This window comes from Epinephelus lanceolatus, chromosome 10 (genome assembly GCF_041903045.1).
Source record: "Epinephelus lanceolatus isolate andai-2023 chromosome 10, ASM4190304v1, whole genome shotgun sequence".
Taxonomy (NCBI): Eukaryota; Metazoa; Chordata; class Actinopteri; order Perciformes; family Serranidae; genus Epinephelus; species Epinephelus lanceolatus.
In genome coordinates this window covers 12,765,801-12,791,288 of record NC_135743.1, presented here as the reverse complement: position 1 = coordinate 12,791,288, position 25,488 = coordinate 12,765,801, and the positions used below count along the sequence as shown (strand labels likewise).

Here is a 25,488-nt window from a genome sequence, read left to right as displayed (position 1 = left end):
CCACCAGTTGGGAACTTAAACAGTTAACAAGACACTGTGAATATATTTGATGAAATGGTGCAGCCATGAAAACATAAAGCATAAAGCATTTAGCTTCATTGTGAGTTGTACCAAGGTGACACAGAAGATGTTTTTGTAACCTTGAAACATCTTAAGGGGAAACAGACAGAGAGGTTTGGTTAACCCAATGTTGTGTTACTCTAAGTGTGTTTGTAATATTGTGTGTTTTGTAAGTGTTGCATCACTTTGTGTGTTTGTCTGTGGATGTGCGTCATGTGAACATGAATACAGGCGTGTGTCCTCAAACAAAATAATGCAAGTTCAAAGCAGAAATGCAGCCAGTGCAGCAGAGATGGGTGGGCTGTGATTTATATTCCTCAAATCTCAAAATTGGCATTTGTTTTACCTGCACCTCTTTTTAACAAGACATCAGGAACCTCCACTTGACTGTTTTTGTCTCATATCTTTTGACAATGCAGTGCATTTAGTCCAAAATCTTGTATTAACAGCTCTAGACACGATTGAAAGTTGTCAAAACACCTGTATCAATGACTAAACATTGATAATTGCAAACGAATAACAGGTGAACTTTTGTTGATAGCTCACTGTGGCTTGAGAAACATGTGGCCCTTTGTTTAATGACTTTATAATATGTGAAACTGCAACATAAACTGCTCATTGGAGAGGGCCATCCATCGCTCTTTATAAATAACTTACTAACGTTTGATGGCTTATTGGCGAGCTATGTTGTTATCAAAGGAATAGTTTAAACATTTTGTTATCCAGATAGATAAGAGGAGACTGATACCACTCTCATTTTTGTTCAGTAAATATGGAGCTACCAGCCAGTTAAAGCTGACCATACACTAGTAGACTTTGAAAATACTTTTAAAGGACTTAAATCAGACGCCCTCTCATATTTAAAGACAATGTGAGTTTTTAGTCACACACTGTAAGATTTCACAAAGACTGGGGATCTTGCAGGGTCACCTCTTGCAAGACTGCTAGATTCCTTTTGAGATTATTTCCCATCATGATCCTGGTGGACGATATTACACCAAACTTCCTTTAAGAAATATGACATATTAACAATTGCTTACATGTCTGCAAAAATACTTAACTATAGCCAGCCTCTGTTGGATAGCTGCAGTATTTTAGTGGAAGGAGAGTGAGGGAATGAGAGGCGAACTGTTTCAAAAATTAAGATTTCTCACTGAAATAAGTGCCGGTTGGTGTCACGCCACATTAATCACAGACTTTTGTTCATTCCACAGCTCCACCAGTATTTCATTCTTTTCCACAGTTGTAGAGAACCGAGACTTGTTCACATTGTTGCACCCTTAGTCCCCTCCATTTTTACCAGTGTGCTGCTGTTTGGTGCTGGAGAGAGTGCAGCTTTTAGTTGTTGACACGTTGTTGAACTTCACTGTTTGCATGAGCAAAGACTAATAATTTATGACAACATAAAACATGTTTGATTATGTCAGATTGGCAAGATGCAAAAAACAAACAAACAAACTGACAGCTTGGACTCAGAGTTTTATGACTCGTTATCAGAAACCCTCAAAGAAAGCCAAAAATACAAGTCCAGTTTTTCCAACAGCAGCCAGGTTTATGTTGCTTACTCTTCTCTCTCTCTTTCCCTCTGTGTCCGTCTCTCTCCAATCCTCCAGGTGCTCATATCGGCGTTGGTATCTCAGGTCAGGAGGGGATCCAGGCCGTGCTGGCCAGTGACTACTCCTTCTCCCAGTTCCGCTTCCTACAGCGCCTTCTACTGGTGCATGGCCGCTGGTCCTACCTGCGCATGTGCCGCTTCCTCTGCTACTTCTTCTACAAGAACTTTGCCTTCACCATGGTGCACTTCTGGTTCGGCTTCTTCTGTGGCTTCTCGGCACAGGTCAGAGAGTAGCGCTCATGAGGACATCTTTACGTCAACAGGGATTAGGAAACTGTAATCGTGATTTTCACGGTGTCTATGTTGTCATGTCCATCTTCTCTCTCTCTCTTGCAGACGGTGTATGATCAGTACTTCATCACTCTCTACAACATTGTCTACACCTCCCTCCCTGTGCTGGCCATGGGGATATTTGATCAGGTGTGTTCAGGCATACTGTGCATGCTCCAGTCCTTTCATTAAACTGAAGAACCACATACATGTTTGTATGTGATCCCCCCCGGTACATTTTTGACAAACAAGCTCTATTTTGATGGGTTTTTATGCACCATGGCACCTTTTTTGCATCAAGTACCCCAAAAAAAATCCCAGTGTGAGTCAGTTTATTTTCATTATGAATTAGAAAACATTTGGAGGGAAACCCAGCACCGTGGGCTGTAAATTAAGAATTACTGTTGTAGACAAATAAATACTCAATTTATGAAACATAACAAGTCCAGATACTTTCTGTAGCTACATCTGCAACGTAGCAGTGTAGCCTTATGCAGCAGCTCACTTCCTGTCTGTTACTGAAGGATGTTCCTGACCAGAGGAGTCTGGAGTATCCGAAGCTGTACGAGCCCGGGCAGCTCAACCTTCTCTTTAACAAGAGAGAGTTCTTCATCTGCATCGCCCAAGGCATCTACACATCAGTGGTGCTGTTTTTTGTCCCCTGTGCCGTCCTCTCTGATGCCACTCAGAGCAACGGAGTGCCCCTCGCTGACTATCAGACCTTCGCAGTCACCACAGCAACAGCCTTGGTCATTGTGGTTAGCGTGCAGGTGAGAGAAGCGTAATGGTGTTAGCTGTCCTCACAGCTATATTTAATCACCGTATGTTCCATCATGGTGTATTAACTGTGCTGATTTTGCGTGTGTGTGTGTGTGTGTGTGTGTATGGTTACGTAGATCGCTCTGGACACAGGCTTCTGGACTGTTATAAACCATGTGTTTGTGTGGGGCTCTCTGGGCTCCTACTTCACCATCATGTTCGCTCTGCACAGTCAGACCCTCTTCAGGATCTTTCCCAATCAGTTCCACTTTGTAGGTCAGTCCCCTCTTCTCTTATTTGTCTTTTACACACACGCAGACACACATGCACGGACAAAAACACTAGGTCCTGAACAAAACAGAATGTTCGTTGACCCAAATATAATCTTTCCTGTAGTCACCTGTGTTCACACCACCTGTGGGATCATCACGTCCAGGTGTCTAATATCTGTGTGTATACAGTGTTTGTGAAATGCTGTAAATTCCTGAGACATATTTGCTCATGTTTGTGGTTGTATGTGTGTGTTTGTGAGCGCAGGTAGTGCCCAGAGCACGTTGTTGCAACCAGTGGTGTGGTTAACTATTGCACTGGCAACAGCAATATGCATAGTTCCAGTTTTGGCATTCCGCTTCCTCAAGGTGGACCTCAAACCTCAGCTGTCAGACACGGTGAGAAAACACACACAAGAAGTTTCTAACTCTGATTTGTCCATCTTCTCCATTGCAACATGTGTCAGTGTTGTGTCTTCCCAACAGCTCAGTTTGAAACAGGTCTCAGCCAATGATTAACCACAAGTGTTCAGTTCATCTGAGTGCCTGTGTGAGGATGAGCTCATGCTTACCGTCACTGAGCCAATGCAGCGTAAATAGTCAAATATTGACTGAATCAGTGCACTCTAACAGCACGAGTTACTTTCGTGTAAGAGCGGAGGCTCAATGTATGACCTTGTCAGTAAGTGTGTCTCAAGCCAGCTGGCCGTCCAACCGAAGCTGATGTTCGGGTGGTGTGAAGGAGTTCCTTTTTTGATTAGTTTGTTTCTCTACAGTCACATTTACTGGTGCCGGTGATCAGTGTCAGGCCCATCACTCATAAAATGTCATTTATTACTTTCCTTATGACTCCCTGCCAACAGCAATGTCACACTTTTCATTATATGACTTTTCCATAACACCCCACATGACTGATAGTTACGTACTTTCTCCTCAAAATTAAGAATTTCCACATGCATCTGTTTTTGTGAATATCTCTGGGAAGTACAGCTAAAGCCAAGCAGGGCTCGCCTTTGGTGGGGTGTATTTCCACGAGTATCACGTTGTTGTGCTGTTGTTTAGAAGAGGTGTTTCAGGAGGTTTTAGCCTGTGTTTTTTTTGCAGTGGTGTCTTAGTGCTACTACCTGGAACAGAAGTAATGAGAATATTTGCACTTGTTGAATGCGAGCATTTCCATCATCCATGCTAACTTGCTGCTTTGTGACGTGCATGGGAGATGATTGCAAAAATGAATTTGGGGATGTGACTAATCGTTGGATTATAAATCAGTAGGGGGTTGACAACAAAAGTTAGGTACAGTATAACAAGTTATTTTTAGGGGGATATATAAGTGGAATATTATCAATGAAATTTTATCAGTAATTTGTTACTTGGAAACAATGTTATCACTGTAATGCATCACTGGTCATCAAACACTATGGGTATAAGTTGAAGTTGTTAAGTACAAAGAGTTTTGAGTTAGAAAAGTGGCAAAGTATACCAACAACTGAAGTGTTATGCTGTATACCTTATGAATTAGCACAAAGACTGAAAACACACCAAACCACTAAAGCTTCTCCTCTGTTCCTTCTCCAGGTGCGCTACACTCAGCTGGTGCGGCAGAAGAAGCGAAAGCCAGTGGGTCGTAGCACGGGAGGTGCCTGGCGTGGGACAGGTAGTGTGTCTGAGGGCCGTCTGGGCGCTCGCGGCGGCTCTAGGAGGTCAGGCTACGCCTTCGCCCACCAGGAAGGATTTGGAGAGCTGATCACCTCAGGGAAGAACATGAGGCTCTCGTCTTTGGCCCTGGCCACCTTCGCCTCCAGACACAGCTCCAGCTGGATCGACACGCTCCGCAGGAAGAAACACACTCACACTCACACTCCCCCCAGCGCCTCTGGGGAGTGCAGCCCAGCGCCCAGTTGTGTCTCTGGGTCAGTTCCGCCGCTCTCAAACTCCTCCTCTCTTCTGGGCGGCTCGCAGGATACACCCATCGAGGAGGAGACAGACGCAGCACCAGCCCAAAACACACAGACTGTACCCACATCATCCACACAAACCCCACCAGCTTTAGCGCCATCCTCAGAGGCAGCTGCTGCGGCCCTCAATGCTGGTGTCCTCACACCTGCAGCAGTGAGGTCCTACGGGGGAGACTCACCTGGAGGCTGGACGATCACTCTGGGCACCGTGCAGGTGAGCTGCTTCTTTTCTATTCCTGTATCAATAACAGAAATGAAACTGTCACAACACATAGACGTCACACATACTGACACAGCTTGTCCTCTCTCCAACAGGAAGCTCTGTTTGGTTGGAGGGCTCGTGCCACCTCATCCAGCAGCCCAGGCCTGCCCTCTGTCGCCAAGGAAACCAGCCAGATTCAGTGAAGCATTAAGAATTAACGCAGAAATAACTCACCATGTTTGCACACAGGTTGTGTTTTCCTGTGCTTTCCTGGAGAGACACTGACCACACACAGACTGTTATCGTGCTCTTCTCTCTGTTTCCCAGCTCAAACTTTTACTATACATCAAATCAATCCAAATCATAGAGAGGAGGGCACATCCTAACGACATGGACCTTGCCAGCTATGAATTGGAATTTAATGATGATATACACGTTCTCATGGCGTATGATGACTGTGTTCATGAATGACATCATGGAATTTACAGTATTTATCTGAAGGAAAGCAGCAGGGATGGAAACATTGCTTAACTTTAATGATCCAAAAGATTGTTTCCACTTGTTATTTCAAGTTTAGCCTCACTGACAAGTCACGCAGCATCTCTCACAATCAACAGTGGGTTGAATGAATGAGCAGAAGACATTTGACAACATTCAGACAGTGATGCGCAGGCATTATTATCTGTAAAGGTGTTTTTGTGTTCACTATAGTTCTCAGTGAGAACGGTGCTTTATGTTACAGGACACGGCAAGACTGTTGCAAGACTTGTGTCCCTTATCTCCCATTGATCTCTTTTATTACTTGTTAAACCTCAACTTCATGTTTTCCTCTTCCTTTTTTGCATCATATTGATGTGTTTTACAATGGCCTAGTTCATTTGCACCTTAAAGCGAGCTCTCAGTGCATTTTATCCTCTTCTTTTTGTCTGACAAAGGGCCAGATCATGTTTATGTACCTGTGATGTAATGTCTTGTACCACTGCAGTCTGAAAAACAGTGCCACTGGCTTACTTTAGGTTGGACATGGGCAAAGTGCAAAGAAATAGGCAGTACTGGACATTTAAAGGTGATTTGTCAAACAAGTCTGTACACTGCTTTGAATTTTTATTTGTCCATGAATAAAGGGAAGGTGTGTGGAGATAATCATGCCTTAAAAATGCCAATATTTTGGTCATCTGGGCTCTTTCTGGTCTTTTCATGAAGTACAACATCCCATCAGTGTCGCAAAATCTCCTGTCAGTGAGTGACCACTGACCCGGACTAGGGTGAGATAATGAGTTGGATCACCAGAAGAACAATATATACCTGTTTAGCAATACTGCAGTCTTCAGCACAGCTTAGACAGGATGCCACCATGATTTGCAAAAACAAGGCCGGAAATGAATGTACTGCACAGCATTTGGCACCATGAATTGGTGAAGCATGGGTCAGCTCTTTGGTAATATGGAGCTATTGAACGATGGTCGATAAACGTGTCAATTCTCTTTCAAATGAGACAAACGAACTGTGTCCATGCAAATGTGACTTCGCCTAGCAACCAGTGACTAAGGTAGAGATGACTAAGATGTGGTCATGTGAGGGTTTCTTTTTTTTATTGTATTAATTTACATTTTGAGTTTAACCACAAAAAACAGTTTATGTGGCATAAACACGTGAGCAGATATGAGACAGTGGGTCCCTGAGCACAGACATGCAAAAGGTCCCACCACCTCTCCTGCACACGAGCAAGACACACGACTTTGTGGTGGGTTTGCCTCTTTCTACGTCGTCGTGTGTCTCTAGAGGTAGATTTATGTCATCTTTGGTTATTTTGTTTCTGTTTGAGGTTATTTTTTTGTTTTTTTAGGTAAGTTTGTGCCTTTTTTTGTCATTTTGTGTTTTGTCAAGAACATTTTGTGTTTCTTAAAAGCCGTTTTGTGTCGTCCTAATTCAATTTGCATCTCTCTATAGTCATTTTGTGTTTTTTTTTAGGTAATTTTGTGCCTTCTTTGAATGAATGAATTAATGAATTTCTTTTTATTTCGAAGATGTGCAAAAAACAACAAAACAAACAAACAAAACAAACAAAATTAAATTAAAAATTTACTTAAAAACATGCAAGAATGACCTTAAAGCACCATAAGCAATAAACCCAAACAATGTGTTACATGTCCGAAAAGGAGTAGGTAGAAGTTTACACTTATTAACTCCTACCCCTTTTATACATAATCATAATTCACATGTGCTACCCAATACAACACCAATATAAACAATATAACACTATCCCTAATATATAAACATCCCAATGTCATATAAATATAAACAACTATCACTATTTACAATCAATATTTACAACAATCGAAATATAATGCTATCCCTATTTATATACAACCCAGAACAATACAAAAATGACTATCCCAACGTATATACAACCCCATATAATACAAATATAAACATTGTTACCCATCCTCCTCCATATACCTCTCTAGAAAAGTGTTTTTGAACTGATTTGTGTTTGTACTTTTGGTCATTTTGTGTCTCTCTGAGGGCATTTTGTCTGTTTGAGGTTATTTTGTGTGTTCCTTTAAGGTGATTTTGTGTCTTTTTTGAGGTAGTTTTGTGTTTTTTTAAGTACTTTTGTGCCTTTTTTGGTCATTTTGTGTCGTCCTAAGTCACTTTGCGTCTCTTTGAAGTAATTTTGTAGGTTTTTTTTATTATTAGTGTTTCTTTGAGGTCATTTTGTGTTTCTCAAAGGTTGTTAAGTGTTGTCCTAAGTCAGTTTACATCTTGTTGAAATCATTTTGTGTCTCTTGGGGTAGTTTTGTGTTTTTTTAAGTACTTTTGTGCCTTTTTTGGTCATTTTGTGTCGTCCTAAGTCACTTTGCGTCTCTTTGAAGTAATTTTGTAGGGTTTTTTTTATTATTTGTGTTTCTTTGAGGTCATTTTGTGTTTCTCAAAGGTTGTTAAGTGTCGTCCTAAGTCAGTTTACATCTCGTTGAAGTCATTTTGTGTCTCTTGGGGTAGTTTTGTGTTTTTTTAAGTACTTTTATGCCTTTTTTGGTCATTTTGTGTCGTCCTAAGTCACTTTGCGTCTCTTTGAAGTAATTTTGTAGGGTTTTTTATTATTTGTGTTTCTTTGAGGTCATTTTGTGTTTCTCAAAGGTTGTTAAGTGTCGTCCTAAGTCGGTTTACATCTCGTTGAAGTCATTTTGTGTCTCTTGGGGTAGTTTTGTGTTTTTGTAAGTACTTTTGTGCCTTTTTTGGTCATTTTGTGTCATCCTAAGTCACTTTGCGTCTCTTTGAAGTAATTTTGTAGGTTTTTTTTATTATTTGTGTTTCTTTGAGGTCATTTTGTGTTTCTCAAAGGTTGTTAAGTGTCGTCCTAAGTCAGTTTACATCTCGTTGAAGTCATTTTGTGTCTCTTGGGGTAGTTTTGTGTTTTTGTAAGTACTTTTGTGCCTTTTTTGGTCATTTTGTGTCGTCCTAAGTCACTTTGCGTCTCTTTGAAGTAATTTTGTAGGTTTTTTTATTATTTGTATTTCTTTGAGGTCATTTTGTGTTTCTCAAAGGTTGTTAAGTGTCGTCCTAAGTCAGTTTACATCTTGTTGAAATCATTTTGTGTCTCTTGGGGTAGTTTTGTGTTTTTTTAAGTACTTTTGTGCCTTTTTTGGTCATTTTGTGTCGTCCTAAGTCACTTTGCGTCTCTTTGAAGTAATTTTGTAGGGTTTTTTTTATTATTTGTGTTTCTTTGAGGTCATTTTGTGTTTCTCAAAGGTTGTTAAGTGTCGTCCTAAGTCAGTTTACATCTCGTTGAAGTCATTTTGTGTCTCTTGGGGTAGTTTTGTGTTTTTTTAAGTACTTTTGTGCCTTTTTTGGTCATTTTGTGTCGTCCTAAGTCACTTTGCGTCTCTTTGAAGTAATTTTGTAGGTTTTTTTTATTATTTGTGTTTCTTTGAGGTCATTTTGTGTTTCTCAAAGGTTGTTAAGTGTCGTCCTAAGTCGGTTTACATCTCGTTGAAGTCATTTTGTGTCTCTTGGGGTAGTTTTGTGTTTTTGTAAGTACTTTTGTGCCTTTTTTGGTCATTTTGTGTCGTCCTAAGTCACTTTGCGTCTCTTTGAAGTAATTTTGTAGGTTTTTTTATTATTTGTATTTCTTTGAGGTCATTTTGTGTTTCTCAAAGGTTGTTAAGTGTCGTCCTAAGTCAGTTTACATCTCGTTGAAGTCATTTTGTGTCTCTTGGGGTAGTTTTGTGTTTTTTTAAGTACTTTTGTGCCTTTTTTGGTCATTTTGTGTCGTCCTAAGTCACTTTGCGTCTCTTTGAAGTAATTTTGTAGGGTTTTTTTATTATTTGTGTTTCTTTGAGGTCATTTTGTGTTTCTCAAAGGTTGTTAAGTGTCGTCCTAAGTCGGTTTACATCTCGTTGAAGTCATTTTGTGTCTCTTGGGGTAGTTTTGTGTTTTTGTAAGTACTTTTGTGCCTTTTTTGGTCATTTTGTGTCGTCCTAAGTCACTTCGCGTCTCTTTGAAGTAATTTTGTAGGTTTTTTTATTATTTGTATTTCTTTGAGGTCATTTTGTGTTTCTCAAAGGTTGTTAAGTGTCGTCCTAAGTCAGTTTACATCTCGTTGAAGTCATTTTGTGTCTCTTGGGGTAGTTTTGTGTTTTTTTAAGTACTTTTGTGCCTTTTTTGGTCATTTTGTGTCGTCCTAAGTCACTTTGCGTCTCTTTGAAGTAATTTTGTAGGGTTTTTTTATTATTTGTGTTTCTTTGAGGTCATTTTGTGTTTCTCAAAGGTTGTTAAGTGTCGTCCTAAGTCGGTTTACATCTCGTTGAAGTCATTTTGTGTCTCTTGGGGTAGTTTTGTGTTTTTGTAAGTACTTTTGTGCCTTTTTTGGTCATTTTGTGTCATCCTAAGTCACTTTGCGTCTCTTTGAAGTAATTTTGTAGGTTTTTTTTATTATTTGTGTTTCTTTGAGGTCATTTTGTGTTTCTCAAAGGTTGTTAAGTGTCGTCCTAAGTCAGTTTACATCTCGTTGAAGTCATTTTGTGTCTCTTGGGGTAGTTTTGTGTTTTTGTAAGTACTTTTGTGCCTTTTTTGGTCATTTTGTGTCGTTCTAAGTCACTTTGCGTCTCTTTGAAGTAATTTTGTAGGTTTTTTTATTATTTGTATTTCTTTGAGGTCATTTTGTGTTTCTCAAATGTTGTTAAGTGTCGTCATAAGTCAGTTTACATCTCGTTGAAGTCATTTTGTGTCTCTTGGGGTAGTTTTGTGTTTTTTTAAGTACTTCTGTGCCTTTTTTGGTCATTTTGTGTCATCCTAAGTCACTTTGCGTCTCTTTGAAGTAATTTTGTAGGGTTTTTTTATTATTTGTGTTTCTTTGAGGTCATTTTGTGTTTCTCAAAGGTTGTTAAGTGTCGTCCTAAGTCAGTTTACATCTCGTTGAAGTCATTTTGTGTCTCTTGGGGTAGTTTTGTGTTTTTTTTAAGTACTTTTGTGCCTTTTTTGGTCATTTTGTGTTGTTCTAAGTCAGTTTAGATCTCTTTAATGTCATTTTGTATTTTTTTAGTTGGTTTTGTGTCTTATTTGGTCATTTTGTGTCTCTTGGGGTAGTTTAGTGGGGGGGGGGGGTTAGGTAATTTTGTGCTTTTTTGGTCATTTTGTGTCGTTCTAAGTCAGTTTAGATCTCTTTCATGTCATTTTGTATTTTTTTAGTTGGTTTTGTGTCTTATTTGGTCATTTTGTGTCTCTTGGGGTAGTTTAGTGGGGGGGTTAGGTAATTTTGTGCTTTTTTGGTCATTTTGTGTTTCTTAAAGGTCATTTTGTGTTTCTTAAAGCTAGTTGTGTGTCATTCTAAGTCAGTTTACATCTCTTTTAAGTCCTTTTGTATTTTTTGGGGGGGTAGTTTTGTGCCTTATTTGGTCATTCTGTGTCTCTTGGGGTATAGTTTTGTGTTTTTTCTAGGTAATTATGTCTCTTTGAGGTCATTTTGTGTTTCTTGAAGGTCATCTTGTGTCGTCTTAAGTCAGTTTGCGTCTCATTGAAGTAATTTTGTGTTTTTTTTAGATAATATTATGCCTTTTTGGTCATTTTGTGTCCATGTGGTTCCATGCATCTCTTTGTGGTCCTTTTGAGTCTCCTCCTTGTTAATTTGAGTCACATTTTGCAGGTGAAGGTGAAGTAGGGTGTGCCCCTGACACTTTGGACCCTGGGGCCAAAGGGTCCGGTAGGCCTATTTAGCCATCCATCCATCATTGCATAAATACCCTCCAGTCCTTCAGTTTATCATGGTGCTCCATTACTTTCTATTGGCCAAGGTGAAAATATGAACAGAAAGTGAAAGAGCTATATGATTTCTTTTTAACTTTGGGACAAAATAAAAATACAGCTCACATTAACAAGCGCTGCACACCCACAGTTAAAATAGGCTGCATAATTAAAATAAAGTGCACCGTGTATGGTTTAAAAAAAAAAAGAAGAAGAAGAATCAGAATAATGCAGTTAGAGACAGTAACATCAGCAGGCCGTGACAACACTTCCTCAGTATTCAAAAATAATTATTATAATAGCAGGCCTATTTTCAGCTTTCATTGGGGTTAAAATGTGACGCTGAGGAGGATTTCCTCTGTGTAACGGGCTGAACAAGGGGAAGAGGGCTGGGATTTCGCAATAACGGGTCTATACGCAGAGAGCCTGCTCCTACCAGAGGAAGCCAAGCTGAGCTTCTGACAGGAGGACTGACGTTTGTTGTTCGTGTGAGAAGTTTCATGGGAGCCACAACAATCTCCAACTGATGTTGTCAGGACGCAAGTGATGGTGTGAGGACTCGGTGAGGGGGGACTCATGCGCAAAAATGCGGATCTTTCTCCCTTTGCTGTGGGTTCTCTGTGCAGCGCCGGTCCGCGGCATATTCGACGGAACCTGTCCCAGAAAAGGTACCTGAATTATTATCATTTATCCTGCCATGTAAGCCTGCTTTGTCTGTTTCTGAAAATACCAGGACAGGCCGACAGCATGCCAGAACGCACTGTAGATAATGTTGTGAAAAGTAAATGTTGGCAGCTCAGATTTAAAGTTTTAAAGCGAGTGTTTTGGTCACTTTGAGGCGCTGACCACATGATCCTGAGATAAATCACAGCAAATATAAAAGAAGCATCTACTCTGATTGCAGTTTGAGCACGATGCAAATCAAAGCTTGTCTAAAGGTGTTATATTTCTGTGCGTCTCACGGATCACATTTCATATCTGGAGTATGTTTTTTTTTTTTACTTTAAAACAGGAGAAACTTGCTTTAAATGATCTGCATGCTCATTTTTTGTGGTATCACATCGAAACAGTTGTTTTGTAAAGCTTTGCTGAAGCTCAGAAAAATGTTTTTCAAACTGTCACCCAAAAAACTATAATCTTTACACAATAATAATCTCTAATCATATAAATTCAAAGTTAGGTCTCCTGCTTCTTTAGCCTTTAATTTTGTTCCCCCTGAATTATCATTACTTTTTTTATTTTATTATTTTATCAGCAGAATGTACAAATAAATACTCCATTTGTACACAGTGCCAGCCTTCACCCACCAATCAGCATCTACTATAAATGTGTTCTTAACCTTGGTTGTGTTTGTTGTACTGGACACAAACTGCTGGAGGGAGATATTTATCTTTGAAACTCTTTTGACTTTGATGCCACAGATTGTGTACTAGTTATCCAAATTATTTATGCACATTGTCAGGCGAGTTAAATTTTAAAATAAGTAGGAAACAGAAGTGTAGACTTGAGTCAGAATTAAGTCACTAATTTGATTGCTTTAGGTAACAAAATCAAAAAAGCCCTGCAGCTCGACTTGGACTTAAACACCAGTGACTTGTGACCTTACTTGAACTTGAGGGTTTCAACTTGAAAATAATTAACACCTTCCCCCGAGCTAATCTGGGAAGAGAAAGTTAGATATTTTTCCATGAGTTAATTATAAGACAGGACAGAAATTAATGTAAATTGTATCTGTTGGTAAAATGGCATTACACTGGCTGTATGGTCCCATCAAGGTTCGATTTTAGGTCCAGTTTTATTTTCCATCTATATGCTTCCACTTGGCCAAATCATTCAACAACACAACGTTTCTTTTCATTGCTATGCAGACGACACACAGATATACCATCCCCTGAGACCCAGTGACCCAAGAAGCCTAGCTGCTGCTGAAGATTGCCTCAGTGATGTCAACTGTGGGATGACACAAAATTTCCTTCAACTCAACAATTCAAAAACAGAAATCATACTGTTCAGTCCCCCGAACCCAAAATACCCCATCAGTCTTGGTCCCCTATCCACCTACATGAAGCCCACTGCCAGAAATCTAGGAGTACTGTTCAATTCAGATCTAAGTTTCAAACCACACATTAAAAAAGTTGTACAGTCCTGCTTCATCCAAATTAGAACCACTTCTAGAATTAAGCCAATGCTCTACCATTCTGACCTTGAAAAAATCATCCACACTTTAATTTTCTCCAGATTAGACCACTGCAACTCCCTCCTTTCTGGCATAACCCAAAAATCCCTCTCTCGCCTCCAACTAGTTCAGAACGCAGCAACTAGGCTTCTTACTGGTTTTAACAGACAACATCACATCACTCCGATTCTGGCTTCTCTCCATTGGCTCCCTGTTCGTTTCAGAATTGATTTTAAGATTTTACTGATCACTTTTAAAGCACGTCTGGGTCTAATAAAGATATTATTATTATTATCTCTGGTAGCCTAATGCCATAAAACTAAGTCACACACACTATATGTGCATTTGTGCCCTGTCTCCACTGCAGAGCCTTTATCTTCCATGTCTGGGCAGATAAAAGACAGGGAACTGGGAAAGTTGGAGATCAGGAGAGTAAAGTGCGTTTGCACAAGGGCACTGGACCTCTGACATCGAGCCGTGTCCAAACAGGAGCCTGAAAACAAATACAGCGAAGGCATTACCCAAGTCATTGTACACTGTGTGGGTTTTGAGTGCAATCACGAAATCTGCATGATTAGGGGATGTCAGAAATGTAAATGAGTGTGAGAGGACAGAGATGGCATTATTAAGGACAGAAAAAGAAACCAGAAAGACGAGAACCTATTAAAAGAGGAAGTTCAAAAGGAGTTGGTCATTTCGGTTATGCAACGTTGCATCCTATCTGTGCTGTGACTAGTCGATCGCAACCAATACTCAGGAAAAAAGAAGCTTTCGTTTGTGTAAAATACTGTATGATTGTGCCATAAACACATCTTGATTTAACATCAATTCAAGACTGACACACATTGGTTTATATTAGTTCCTTAAATCATGTTTTTTTGTTGCTTGTTGTTTTGCACAGACCCTCCCCCTGGTGTGTTGGTCCTATCTCCAGGCAGTAAGCTGGTTTTAACCTGCAGTGGTCATGTGGAGGTGGATGGAGTAAAGGTCAGCTGGGGCAGAAATGGCTTAAACACCAACAGACAAGGGAGTTCTGCAGATGCAGTCCCAACAACCACTGCAAACATCAGAAGCAGCACTGGAGTTTCATTAAACAGTGACAAACACACTGGGGGGAATGCTGTAAATGAGGGGTACCACTCTCACCCCACTGAGGCAGGAGAGAACACAAGCCTCGGACAAACAGACACAGGATACACAGCTCCCCCTACAACTCACGCGGTCCGGCCAACCAGTGTGACCAGACTGCGAATGGGTGAATCTGAAGACATGGCCGGAGAGGACGATTATGAGGAAGAGGAGGAAAGCGAGGAAGGGAGCAGAGTAACACGGGGCGTAAAGTCAAGGCTACAGTGGAAGTGGAACAGGATGACAGTGGGAAAAGGAGACAGAGACTGGGGTGAAGTCACATTAGAGAGGAGAGGGGCGTCACTGTCTCTGTCCTCAGTGAGACTGATAGACGCCGGGAGGTACACGTGTTATCACAGAGACAGAGAGAGGTTCTCCTTAAAAGTACATGTTTCAGGTAAGCTGCAGTAGCAACAGATGACTGAAGTTATAAATGTCAATTTGATTTGGATATTTGTCTGAACATGAATTAATTTGGGAAAAAAGGTTACACGTTAGCAATGGTTTTCCATTTAAAAGACAGAGTGAGGAAGACGTTGCAAAGTATTTCACTGCTGGAAAAATGGTCTATCCAAAAAACTGGGCTGTCCATACAATAGGAAGACACAAACACTCTTAAAGAAAGGTGCTACGTGACCAGAGAAAACTGAGGTAAAGGGCTTTTGCATTTGCTTTTAATCCAGAGGTGGAAAAATTACAACTACCAGAATGCACTGCATCGCACCAGACCAATAAACGCTCTCACTGGTGGGTGACGTAATGTGAGCTAGGCTGTTCTTGCCTTCCAGGAAGTGCGCTGGGCTTTAAAGCCAATTTTCATAGTGGCCTAGTCTCGCTCACCAGACCTTTCTCAAGACCTTTCTTTAAGATTGGAGAAAAAAAAACGCCCTGGCTTTTTTTTATTTCTTTCAACCAATCACAATCGTCCTTGGTGGTGCCACAGCAACGGTGCGCTTGAAAACTGCTACACAACCGAAGGTGGTAGGGTGGGACTTCAGCGGGTGGCTCATTCCACCCAATGAGAGGCTGATCTATGCAGCAAACTTCCACCCACTCAGACTAATAGCGGCCAAACAGTGGAATTAAAAGTCCAGGTCCGTCACGTGATGCCATGGGGCCCAAAAAGACTTTTTCCCATAGACTTACATTGTAAATCAGTGGATACATTTTTTCAAGTGTCACAGCCCCCACAAAATTACTCGTTTCAGTGTCAGGATTTGATCCATTCAGTCCAAAAACATTACAAAAGTCTAGAAGAGCCACAAGAATAAATTATTTTATACCCATTCAAGTTAGCAGAGTGCTAAACCAGAAGTAGCCAGCTCGACCAGGGGAAGTCTCAAGTGCACCTGCTCTAGGGGCCCACTCATGCAGAAGCGTGCAGTTGAATGGTTTTGGCTCCACTGCACAACTTTCATAGATAGATAGATAGATAGATAGATAGATAGATAGTGGGTGAGAATGGTGCTTTCCTGATCACTGAACGGTTATACAGTTCAGATAAATCAGTGGATACTGTAAATGGTAAGTGAAAATATGTTTCTGAAAACATTTTTGGCAACTAACATGTAACGCAGTGACAGAATCTTGGTGCATATTTGATCAGCACTGCTTAGTCTTACCGCTTGATCTCAATTATTTAATTTTTTAGAACACAGGAAACAGTATGGCACCAACTTCCTGTTCACAAATTCTCGTATTGCAGCCAAACAGTGCACTAACATATGTTTATGAGGACATTTTAGGTGACAAATAGACAATACAGTAACAGAATCTTTAAAATGTATTTTTCATGAGCACTTCCTAGTTTTAACGTTTGAAATGAGTGTGGACTGAGTTCGAGAGACAAAGAAGGTGACTCATAGAGAACCAGTCATTATTTTATGGCCACTACATTGCTCAATCAACAATTACTTCGTTATGGTAAAGCAAAAAAATGTGTCAATGTGCACTTCAGTTATTTCAATAAAATGTGATGAAGTAAAAGTATAAACTAGCTTAAATTGTTATTTAGATGCCCAAGTAAAGTACAAGCACCTCAGGACTGTATAGTAAATGTACTTCACCACAGCAACACTTCACCACTGGAGACTGTCATCCTGTTTGATCTGCTGCTTTTCTCTGTTTGACATTACTGATGAAATATCTCTTGGTTTTGGGTTGATGGTTGGACAAACCAAATATTATAAAATTTTTCTTTCTTTTTTTTTAAACAACTAATCTAAAAATCTTATTTACAGTTTAATCTAAAATTAAAAGTCAATGCGAGTGTGAACAACATCACTGTTTATGTATTTAGGTGAGACAATGACTGACTGAATTATGAATTATTATTATGAATGTTCAGTATCACAGCATGTCTTTTATTCATGTTAGATCATCCAGAGACCCCCACTCTGTCCTGCTACAAAAGGTCACCCAGCAGTAAGATCCGCTGTGAGTGGACGTCTCAGAAGCCCATCACTGTACAAACTCACTGTCACCTCTTACTCAGTAAAAGGTAAGGACATATACTAACACTAACTCCCCAATGAAGAACTTAAACGTGAATGAAGACAGTGAATAATAATAATTCCACATTATAAGATGTCATGTTATGTTTTAAAGCTACAGGAGGATGTAACCTTTAGCAGCATTACAAGCTATGGTGTATGAGCCATATTTAATTTATTTATTATTTACTCATTGAAATGGTTCCTCCGTACCACTAGGGGGCTGTATTTGGTGTTGCAGCGGCTGCCGCTGAGTTGGGGTCAACTCAGGCCATTTAACCTGGTTCAAACCATAGATACGGCTTCGGTTTCAGCGATGCGTCAATGTTGCCACCATCTTGGAGAGGTCATGGCCGGCTGGCTAGTACTGTGTATGGAGATAAGTCTTCAGCATACTTGTCGTACTCAGTCAAAAGTCTGAAAGTGTAATTGGGTGCCAGTCCAAATAATTACAGCAAAGCAGAAAAAGCCAACAGTACAGACTTATCTCCATACACAACAGTACTAGCCAGCCGGCCGTGACCTCCCCAAGATGGCGGCGACGTTGACGCACAGTAGCCACAGGAATGAGTCATCTAATGATCATATATATCTATGGTTCAAACAATGTACAGGGGTTGCCATGCTAATTTGGGGGAAGGAAATAGTTTTCGACTGCACTCACTGTGCTTTGTGATAAGTAATCCGTGTTATTATTTTTATGTTGTTGGATTATTGCCCGTTGTACGGACTTTACGAAACTTTTGTGGAAAATAAATTGCCGGATTATTCTAAGTTCTAAAGGAGGACTTGCATCGCTTTCTTTGAGTGCACGTCAAAACAATTAACGTGGCCGAGTTAGCATTAGCAGCCAGTAGTGGCTACAGTGTAGGACTTAGCCATTATATATGGTTTAGATGTTGTTTCTTGTTAGTCTCTGTATAAACTGACCTGTCAATCACATTAGGTGTGTTAGCAGGTCCCAATACTATATTAAAGAATTATATATAATATGTACAACTCTTTGTCATAGTTTATCCCTCCTACCAGTGGTAAAAGAAGTACTCAGAATAAAAGCACAAAAGTATGGGCATCAAAGTACATCAGTTAGTGCTCAAATGCAGTTATCAGGCATTAAAACACACTTTTAATTGAGAATTGATGCCATGGACCAAATTTAAAATAACAAGATTAGAAAAAGAAATAGAAAAAACTGTCTTATCTGGTCAGAGACCAAAAGTGCAGAGGCTTGAGCACCATCAGGGGTCTATCTGTGCACGTGCCTGCTTCTTTGTGTGAGTGACACTTATCTTTCTTCTTTTTCGTTGTTCCTTCTCTCAGCCCGAAACAGCCATTTCTTCGCATTCCGTGCTCATTCTCATCTCGCCTCTCCCGCTGCTGGTGTGCTCTGGATCACAATGACGACGAGCTGAGAACTGTTCACACAGCCTTCCTGTGTGTTACGAGCATCACCGGCAACGCCACCAGCAGCCCGCAAAGCTTCACACCTCTGAGAATTTGTAAGTTTGTGTGTTGAGGCAGGTGTGCCAGTGTCACGCAGGTATTTGGTCTGATGTAAAGCTCATGATAGCACTCTCTATGTTCCTTTCTGCCCCCTCAGTGAAGCCCAACCCTCCAGCACATTTGTCAGTCCGACAGGAGGAGGGACACGAAAGGAGAATGATCGCCACCTGGGGTTTGCCAGTCTCCTGGAAGTCTCAAGACAGCTATTATGCACTACTCTATGAGATCAAATACCAACCTGTCCACTCCTTGTTTGATCATGAGCAGGTGCGTGCTGGTAGACAAAAAGAGTTTTGGAGCGTGCACTCTCGGTGTGTGTTTACTTTTCACAGCTCAGTGGATCAGTGCATTGTTGGCTATTCTGGCCTAAAACAAACAAACAATCAGCTGATGACAGTGCAATGTGTGCAGAGACTAAGCAACAAAAAAGGAAGCCAACATGGAAGTGCCAAAAACTACAGTTTTTCAAATGGCCACTTGAGGCTGGCTCCAAGTGCGAGTCAGTTCCCACAAACAAAGTGAAAATGCCCAACTTTACAGCAGAAATAAACACGTTTACAGCCTGGTACAAAAACAGTTTTGCTCTCTACAGCTTATGACAATTGTACAGGAAGTGAAGTTTTATCTGACTCATCAGTTTACATTTTATTATGACTGAAATGTAGCTACTATTAAAGTTATGCATGATTAAGAGTGTGGACATTTTGAGTGACAGGTGGGTGCCATCACTTGACAAGTTGCTGCCAAGGTAACAACATTGACTAGGTAACACTACCATGCTGTAACCCCAGCTTCACAGAGTATAGGCGTGGTCATAGTTGTCGCTATTTCTGTGTGTTTTCAGTTCATGAAAGTTAATTGTAACATTTTGGTTGCCTAAAAACATCTTGTTTGGTTGTATTGAAAGCCACTCTAAGGCAGTGGTTCCCCACTCGTACACCAATGGGGTCCACATTTCTCCTTGGTCATTAGTTCAAGGTCCACACAGTTTAACACATTCAGTGTCACACTTGCGTTTGGCCATGTTGTCGTGCTAGTTTGTGATCTCTGTCAAGTAGCTGTCTGTTGCCGGAAATTCTCTGTACGCAAAATAAAGTGTGTGCACTTGCAGTCCATTAAGAATGGACAACTGACTCACTTTTGGACCACGACCCACCAGTTGGGAATCACTGATCAGATGTCAGATGTTCAGTTTCTCCAGTAATTCTATTTTGATTTAATGGTTTAAAGCCTGTTTTTTGTTAGCAAAAGATTAGCATTTGCATTATCACAGTTAGCCATAGATGTAAATACACTGTTCTAATCAAGCTAGCAGCTAGCATTAGAGTTAGCCCCACCCTCTCATTCAAATATAGTCTCTTCTGGATGCAAAAATACGCCGGGCTTTGAAGCCTTTATTTGAAGTGGCCAAATAGTGGAATTACAACTCCCAAATCCATCACATGATGCCATGGGGCCCAACAAGACTATTTCCCATAGACTTGCATTGGGAAGGCGACATTTGTAAATCAGTGGATGAATTATTTTAGCTTAACAACCTTCACAAAATAACACATTGCACCATCAGGATTTATTCCATTTGGTTGTCCAGAAAGACAAAATCATTTTATCTTAAGTCTGGCCGTCAAATGTCTCTTGTGCACTTGCTCTCTGGGCTCAATGATGTGGAGGCATTGTCGATCATCTCGGTAATTTCTTACTGCGGAAAGAGAGCTTTTTTGGCTCCATGTTCCACTGACTGAATTTTCTTTTTAAACCAAGTCAGACATCCTAGATTCCACATATTGTTAAAAACAAAATAAAATGAAACATTAAGGAAATGATTTAAGATGCAGCATTTTAACATTATGTCATAGGCAGATCACCAAAAAAATTAGGTACAGTGATGTATGATATATTTTTTTTATTATTTACATGTTCCAGAGACTGCCAAAAAATCTCTCAAAAATGAAATGGGGATAATTTGGTGGCACGTGGTGCAGTGGTTAGCATTGTTGCCTCACAGCAAGAGTGTTCATCAGTGTTGGTTTTCTCTGGGTACTCCAGCTTCCTCCAACAGTCCAAATACATGTAGATTAGGTTAACTGGTGACTCTGAATGTGAGTGTGAATGGTTGTCTGTCTCTATGTGTCAGCCCTGTGATAGCCTGGCGACCTGTCCAGGGTGTCCCCGTCTCTCGCCCAGTGTCAGCTGGGATAGGCTCCAGCGCCCTCTGCAAACCCTATCAGGATAAGAGGTTACGGAAAATGAATGAATGAATGAATAATTTGGCAGCTTTAGAAGTGTGCACAGGATGCTTTATTTATGTGGTTGTCTATCTTTATGTGTCTCTGCAGACACATAAGATCAGGCACCAGCGTTCCCACACTATCACTGATGCACTAGCTGGTGTGGAGTACAGGATACAGGTCAGAGCGAGAGAAGAATATGATGGTCAGTGGAGTGAGTGGAGTGAACCGGTCCATGCCAGCAGTTGGACAGGTAAACACACGCACACACACAAATACACACGTGTAAAGTATCAAATCAAGCCATTTCAAAATCTGGTCACGCATTTAGCTGATGCTATCGTTAGCAGAACTTCAAATAAGTATTTCTTCTTGCTCAGGGGCCAACAGCCAGGAAAAGTACCTTATGGTTTTAGAGACATGAGGTACTGTAAATTAAGTGGGCCTGTAAATCACTGACCTTTATCGCCTTCGTAGCACGTGATCCACCCTGGACACAGACAAAAGTAGTTATGACAACCTGGAGGAGGGTGTTCTGTTTCCTTCCCTGGGTTTTCCAAACAAGCTGTTTATATAAACACCCCCCAATAAGTAGGTACTCCTTCCACTTGTGTTTTTCTTCCACTCTAAATATGTTTGCTCATTGTGCAGAGCATGTATGCATTATTCTCCTGGAAACATGTTCATGGAGTTAAAAATATTTAGAGAAAGTTAACAAATGCATCCTGATGTTGTTTGCAAAATGGAATACCCCAGATAAAATGAAAGTGACACTTGTTCATGCAAATACTGGCATGAAAGTGAAACTTCTTATAAGGAAATGTTTTATCTAGGTATTTTTCTAACGTATTTCTCTGAACTCTTAAACACTGCCTTTCAACTTGAAATCCTTTATATCCGTTTGGTATGTTAAACTGTTCAGTAAATTCACTTTCTGGTAAGTTAGATGTTTTGTTGTTTTTACATGTTGTTCTTCTCATTTCCCGCCCCCCCCCCCCCCCCCCTTCTATGATATGTCATCAAAATAAAAACAAACACTGAGCCAGACATTTTTTTTATTCCAAAAATATCCTGTACATATCAAATTCCCAGGGCCGTAATCATCTATTTAACATTGATTGGTTTGGGGAGAATCCTCTGTAGGATAATTTTTTAACAACTAAACAGACCATTTTAGAACAGTTTATAGAGCACACTATGACATTTTCAATGACTTTTTTATGACATAATATGATAATTTTATGACTTTTTTAAAATGAAATAGTGACACTTTACAAATACCATAACAGTCAACAGTAATATAACCCTTACACTCATATTACATCCTGATTCTCCACGTTTTAATACATTTGAAAGGAAAGAAACAGAGACAGTACAGTGTTTGACACTGATTGAAGCCACAGCAGTCGCACAACTGCTTTTGCTTTTGCTTTTGCTTTTACACAAACTACACGCAGAGCATCAGTACACTGTAATATCAGAACCAGCAGTAATGATAATGTCAGTTTGTTAAGTTTATTTATGATTATAATTGCATTTGAGAATGATTATTTTTGGATGATGGTGCATGGTTACCTGTCAGAGCATAGCATTTTTTTAATTTACAGTTTTTAATCAATATATTGGAGAGATGTGTCGTCACCCCTCCCCCCATATCTATTATTATTGCTGCCTTATTAATTTTCAATGACTTTTTAGTGAATTACTTTTAGATGAGGGAATAATGTGGCTTTACATATATGACAGTGACCAATAAAATAACTCAACAGGAAGGCAATCCAGGCACTTTGGAAAAAATACAGAAAAAAGACTAAAGTAATATTAAAAAGCCTTTATTATAGTGGCTAAATCATTAAAAGAGCCAACATGTTTCAACCACTGCAGGTCTTCCTCAGGGCTTCCAAAACATACAACACAGGTATGGCCCCACCTATATAGTGGCAGGAACCAATCAGAGGCCATCACATGACCCTTATAAAGGCATGACAGGTGAAACAAACGGACAATAATGAAAAAATAACAAGTGGCATGAGATAAGATACCCAGAAAAAATAAATTAAAATATATACACACGTTTTTTAATAGTTAAATATATTGAAATTAATTTTTTTTCTGGGTATCTTATCTCACATCGCTCTGTGTTTCACGTAATGAATGAATCTTCTTCCTTTTTTTATTTTATTTTTTAAACAATACTTGACTATTTAAAAGACATATACAACCAAAGATCTGATCTTTTTTCCTTGTAAAAGAAAAAAAAATTGTGTAGCAGAATTTTTTTCTGGTTGCCAACTTTATTAATTAAATAGCACACTAACTACATTATGTTTTTACTTTCCATACATTTAAATGTCTGTGGCAAGAGTTTCCATTCTGTCAAAGATTTGAATGTCATCTGTGTGCATGTTTCTCTCAGCAGTTAAAGGGACAGTCGATGACCTCGCTTCCACCACGGTAAGAGTCTCAATGAGAAAATCGTTAAAACTTGTGCTGTGTGTGTTCGTTGTTCTCTGGCCTCCAGTATCTCACACCGTCTCTTGTGTTCCCTTCTCTAACCTTCAGTTTCCAGTATACACGGAAGGCTCTGGGTCTTCAGGAGACTGTATGTCTGATGGTAAGATCGTCAGCAGACAGTAAAATATTTTGGTTAATGAGGTGTCTGTGTGTAAGATAAAGAGAAGAGGGGGGATAAGAGGGGACAGAGGGAACTCTTAAATGTTGTTTGTGTCGAAAACCCCCTCTGTCCCACTGGGTTTCAACAGGAAGCCATGTCATAATAGCTGAGGTTCAACAACGAAACAAGCCACAGGAAACATGGCTCAACACACCTATCTTCATGCATGCACACACATTCAGTTTCACCAAAACATTAACTTGCATCGATGTTACTCAGCTCCATTAGGATCTCTCACAGTCTCCCCTGTCTTTACTGCAGTTCCTGAGCCGGTGTATAGTGGAATGGAGGCGTCACATCACGTGATCCCATGGATCTGCGGTTCATTTGCTCTCTTGTTGGTCATTTTGGCTGCCTACTTATTCAGGTAGCGAATATATAAATGTAGAAAATGGTGTTTTCTGCTGTGCGACAAACATGGATACATAACATGAGTGGATCTATGTCATCAATTTGATTTTTTCATTCCTTGTTTTTTCATTTTAGACACAAGGACAGATTCATGCCTAAACTCCAGAGTCTGAGTGTCATCAATCGGTGCAATGACCCACCTCAGCCAGCACCCTCCGCCCCAACGCTTCCAGAAGGGCAGGCCTTGGTGACCTTAGCACCTCGTTCTTACAAGAGACCCCCACCGAGCCAAGTGGCAGAAGAGGAGGAAGAAAATGAAGAAGAAAATGGAGAAGAAGACGATCAGCGGGCGAAGAAGAGGACAGAAGCCACGCACTTCAGCAACACAAGCTATTTCTTTCTTCGCAGGGAGTGATGAGCAGGCAGAGAGGGGAATAAAACTAACCACAGCCAGTGTTACAGACAGCAAAAGGATAATGAACTTAAAATTGTAATGGTTCTCCAGTGAGCTTCTGCTGGAAGCAAACTCAGGAATAGCTTGTACAGTCTCTCTTTTTATCTCTCATGCCTAAAATACCTCTCAAAGACTTTTTGTTGTTGTATGTGTCTTAAGAGCAGCTCCTCTGTCTCATGGCTGTGCTAATTTAAAGTGCCTTGATAAACTGTAGACTAGACGTAGGCCTCATTGTAAACCTGCATCTAGCATATCACCTCATGCTCTGTTTGTACATAATTTTATCAAATATATCATTTGCATTCTGCCATTTCAGTTTCTACATATGCTTCACAAGGTTTGAAACTGAAGTGGCAAAGGTTGCTGTCAAAAGCATTAGCTGTTCATCTGTTTTCTTGCCTCTTAGACTAATTAAGCTGCGTTGATCATCTTTTTTTAAGAATTTCTGTGTGAAAGTCTGGATTATGGCAGCTTCCTTCAGGCCCCAGAACTCCAGTACTTGTTTAGGAATTGCCTATTTACTGTATCACTAGAGCACATTCAGTTGGTAATACTTCTAAAACAGGGGCGTCAAAGGGGCGTCATCTCAAGTGAGCATACCAGTAAAACCATCGCATATTAGCCTATGAATAACAACACCTCCAAATTTTCTCTTTCTTTTAGTGTAAAGAAGCACAAGTACATTTTGAAAACATTCATCCAGATGATGAGCAGCTCGAGGTGTCTCAAGAAACATAAGTGCAATTTCAACAGTCTCGTTTTTTCCACATTCAGTCACTGTATGTGCATTTTTCCATACATTTCCACTCCTGTGTAGTAACGCTGGCATCACCACACCAAACTAAAGCTATTGAGGAGGCAGGTCAAGTTACCCCTGTCTTAAAAAGAGTCTTAAGAATTAAAACTATACTGTTTTAAGATAGAAGGCTGATCTAGATTCTTTTGTGCTACTGATTGATAATATTTTGCACAATGTTACTTTTCTTTAAATATGACCACAGTACGTATTCATTGTTTTATTTCTGATAACTGTAGTCTGGTCAGAGTGGAAAAGCCTCTGAAGCAACATTTTACATGACTGGCTCCTGAAACATGGCACCTCTTAGCAT

The 25,488-nt window shown here is 40.1% G+C and overlaps 2 protein-coding genes across 4 annotated transcripts in view; both read left to right on the top strand.

Annotated features, from left to right (window-relative positions):
- Window positions 1–6,290, top strand: part of atp8b2 (ATPase phospholipid transporting 8B2) — a 34,256-nt gene extending 27,966 nt beyond the window's left edge. For both annotated transcript variants that reach the window (XM_033639569.2, XM_033639568.2), the window contains 7 exons: window positions 1,674–1,897; window positions 2,012–2,095; window positions 2,470–2,715; window positions 2,842–2,980; window positions 3,242–3,372; window positions 4,549–5,142; window positions 5,244–6,290. In XM_033639569.2, the coding sequence (XP_033495460.2) occupies window positions 1,674–1,897; window positions 2,012–2,095; window positions 2,470–2,715; window positions 2,842–2,980; window positions 3,242–3,372; window positions 4,549–5,142; window positions 5,244–5,333 (1,508 nt within the window). In that variant the 3' untranslated portion in view covers window positions 5,334–6,290. The remainder of the gene's footprint in view (window positions 1–1,673; window positions 1,898–2,011; window positions 2,096–2,469; window positions 2,716–2,841; window positions 2,981–3,241; window positions 3,373–4,548; window positions 5,143–5,243) is intronic.
- A 5,519-nt stretch (window positions 6,291–11,809) lies between these two features.
- On the top strand, window positions 11,810–25,298 carry il6r (interleukin 6 receptor). 2 transcript variants are annotated; one of them, XM_078171548.1, is made up of 10 exons: window positions 11,810–12,041; window positions 14,451–15,074; window positions 17,054–17,177; window positions 18,490–18,668; window positions 18,770–18,939; window positions 21,009–21,153; window positions 23,320–23,354; window positions 23,463–23,514; window positions 23,836–23,941; window positions 24,061–25,298. In XM_078171548.1, exons 1-10 carry the CDS (start codon window positions 11,960–11,962, stop codon window positions 24,338–24,340), a joined length of 1,797 nt encoding a protein of 598 aa, XP_078027674.1. In that variant the 5' UTR covers window positions 11,810–11,959; the 3' UTR covers window positions 24,341–25,298. The 2 variants fall into 2 exon arrangements, with proteins under 2 accessions (XP_078027674.1, XP_033497159.2); XM_033641268.2 differs by having other exon boundaries at window positions 11,811–12,041; window positions 23,317–23,354.
- The last annotated feature ends 190 nt before the right edge of the window (window positions 25,299–25,488 follow it).

Excerpts from the sequence above, each read along its gene's own strand:
- il6r (XM_033641268.2), top strand. The coding sequence starts at position 11,960 with ATGCGGATCTTTCTCCCTTTGCTGTGGGTTCTCTGTGCAGCGCCGGTC. Across the intron at positions 15,075-17,053 it reads CTTAAAAGTACATGTTTCAG|ATCATCCAGAGACCCCCACT; the intron begins GTAAGCTGCAGT and ends TATTCATGTTAG. Across the intron at positions 23,942-24,060 it reads TTGGCTGCCTACTTATTCAG|ACACAAGGACAGATTCATGC; the intron begins GTAGCGAATATA and ends TTTTCATTTTAG.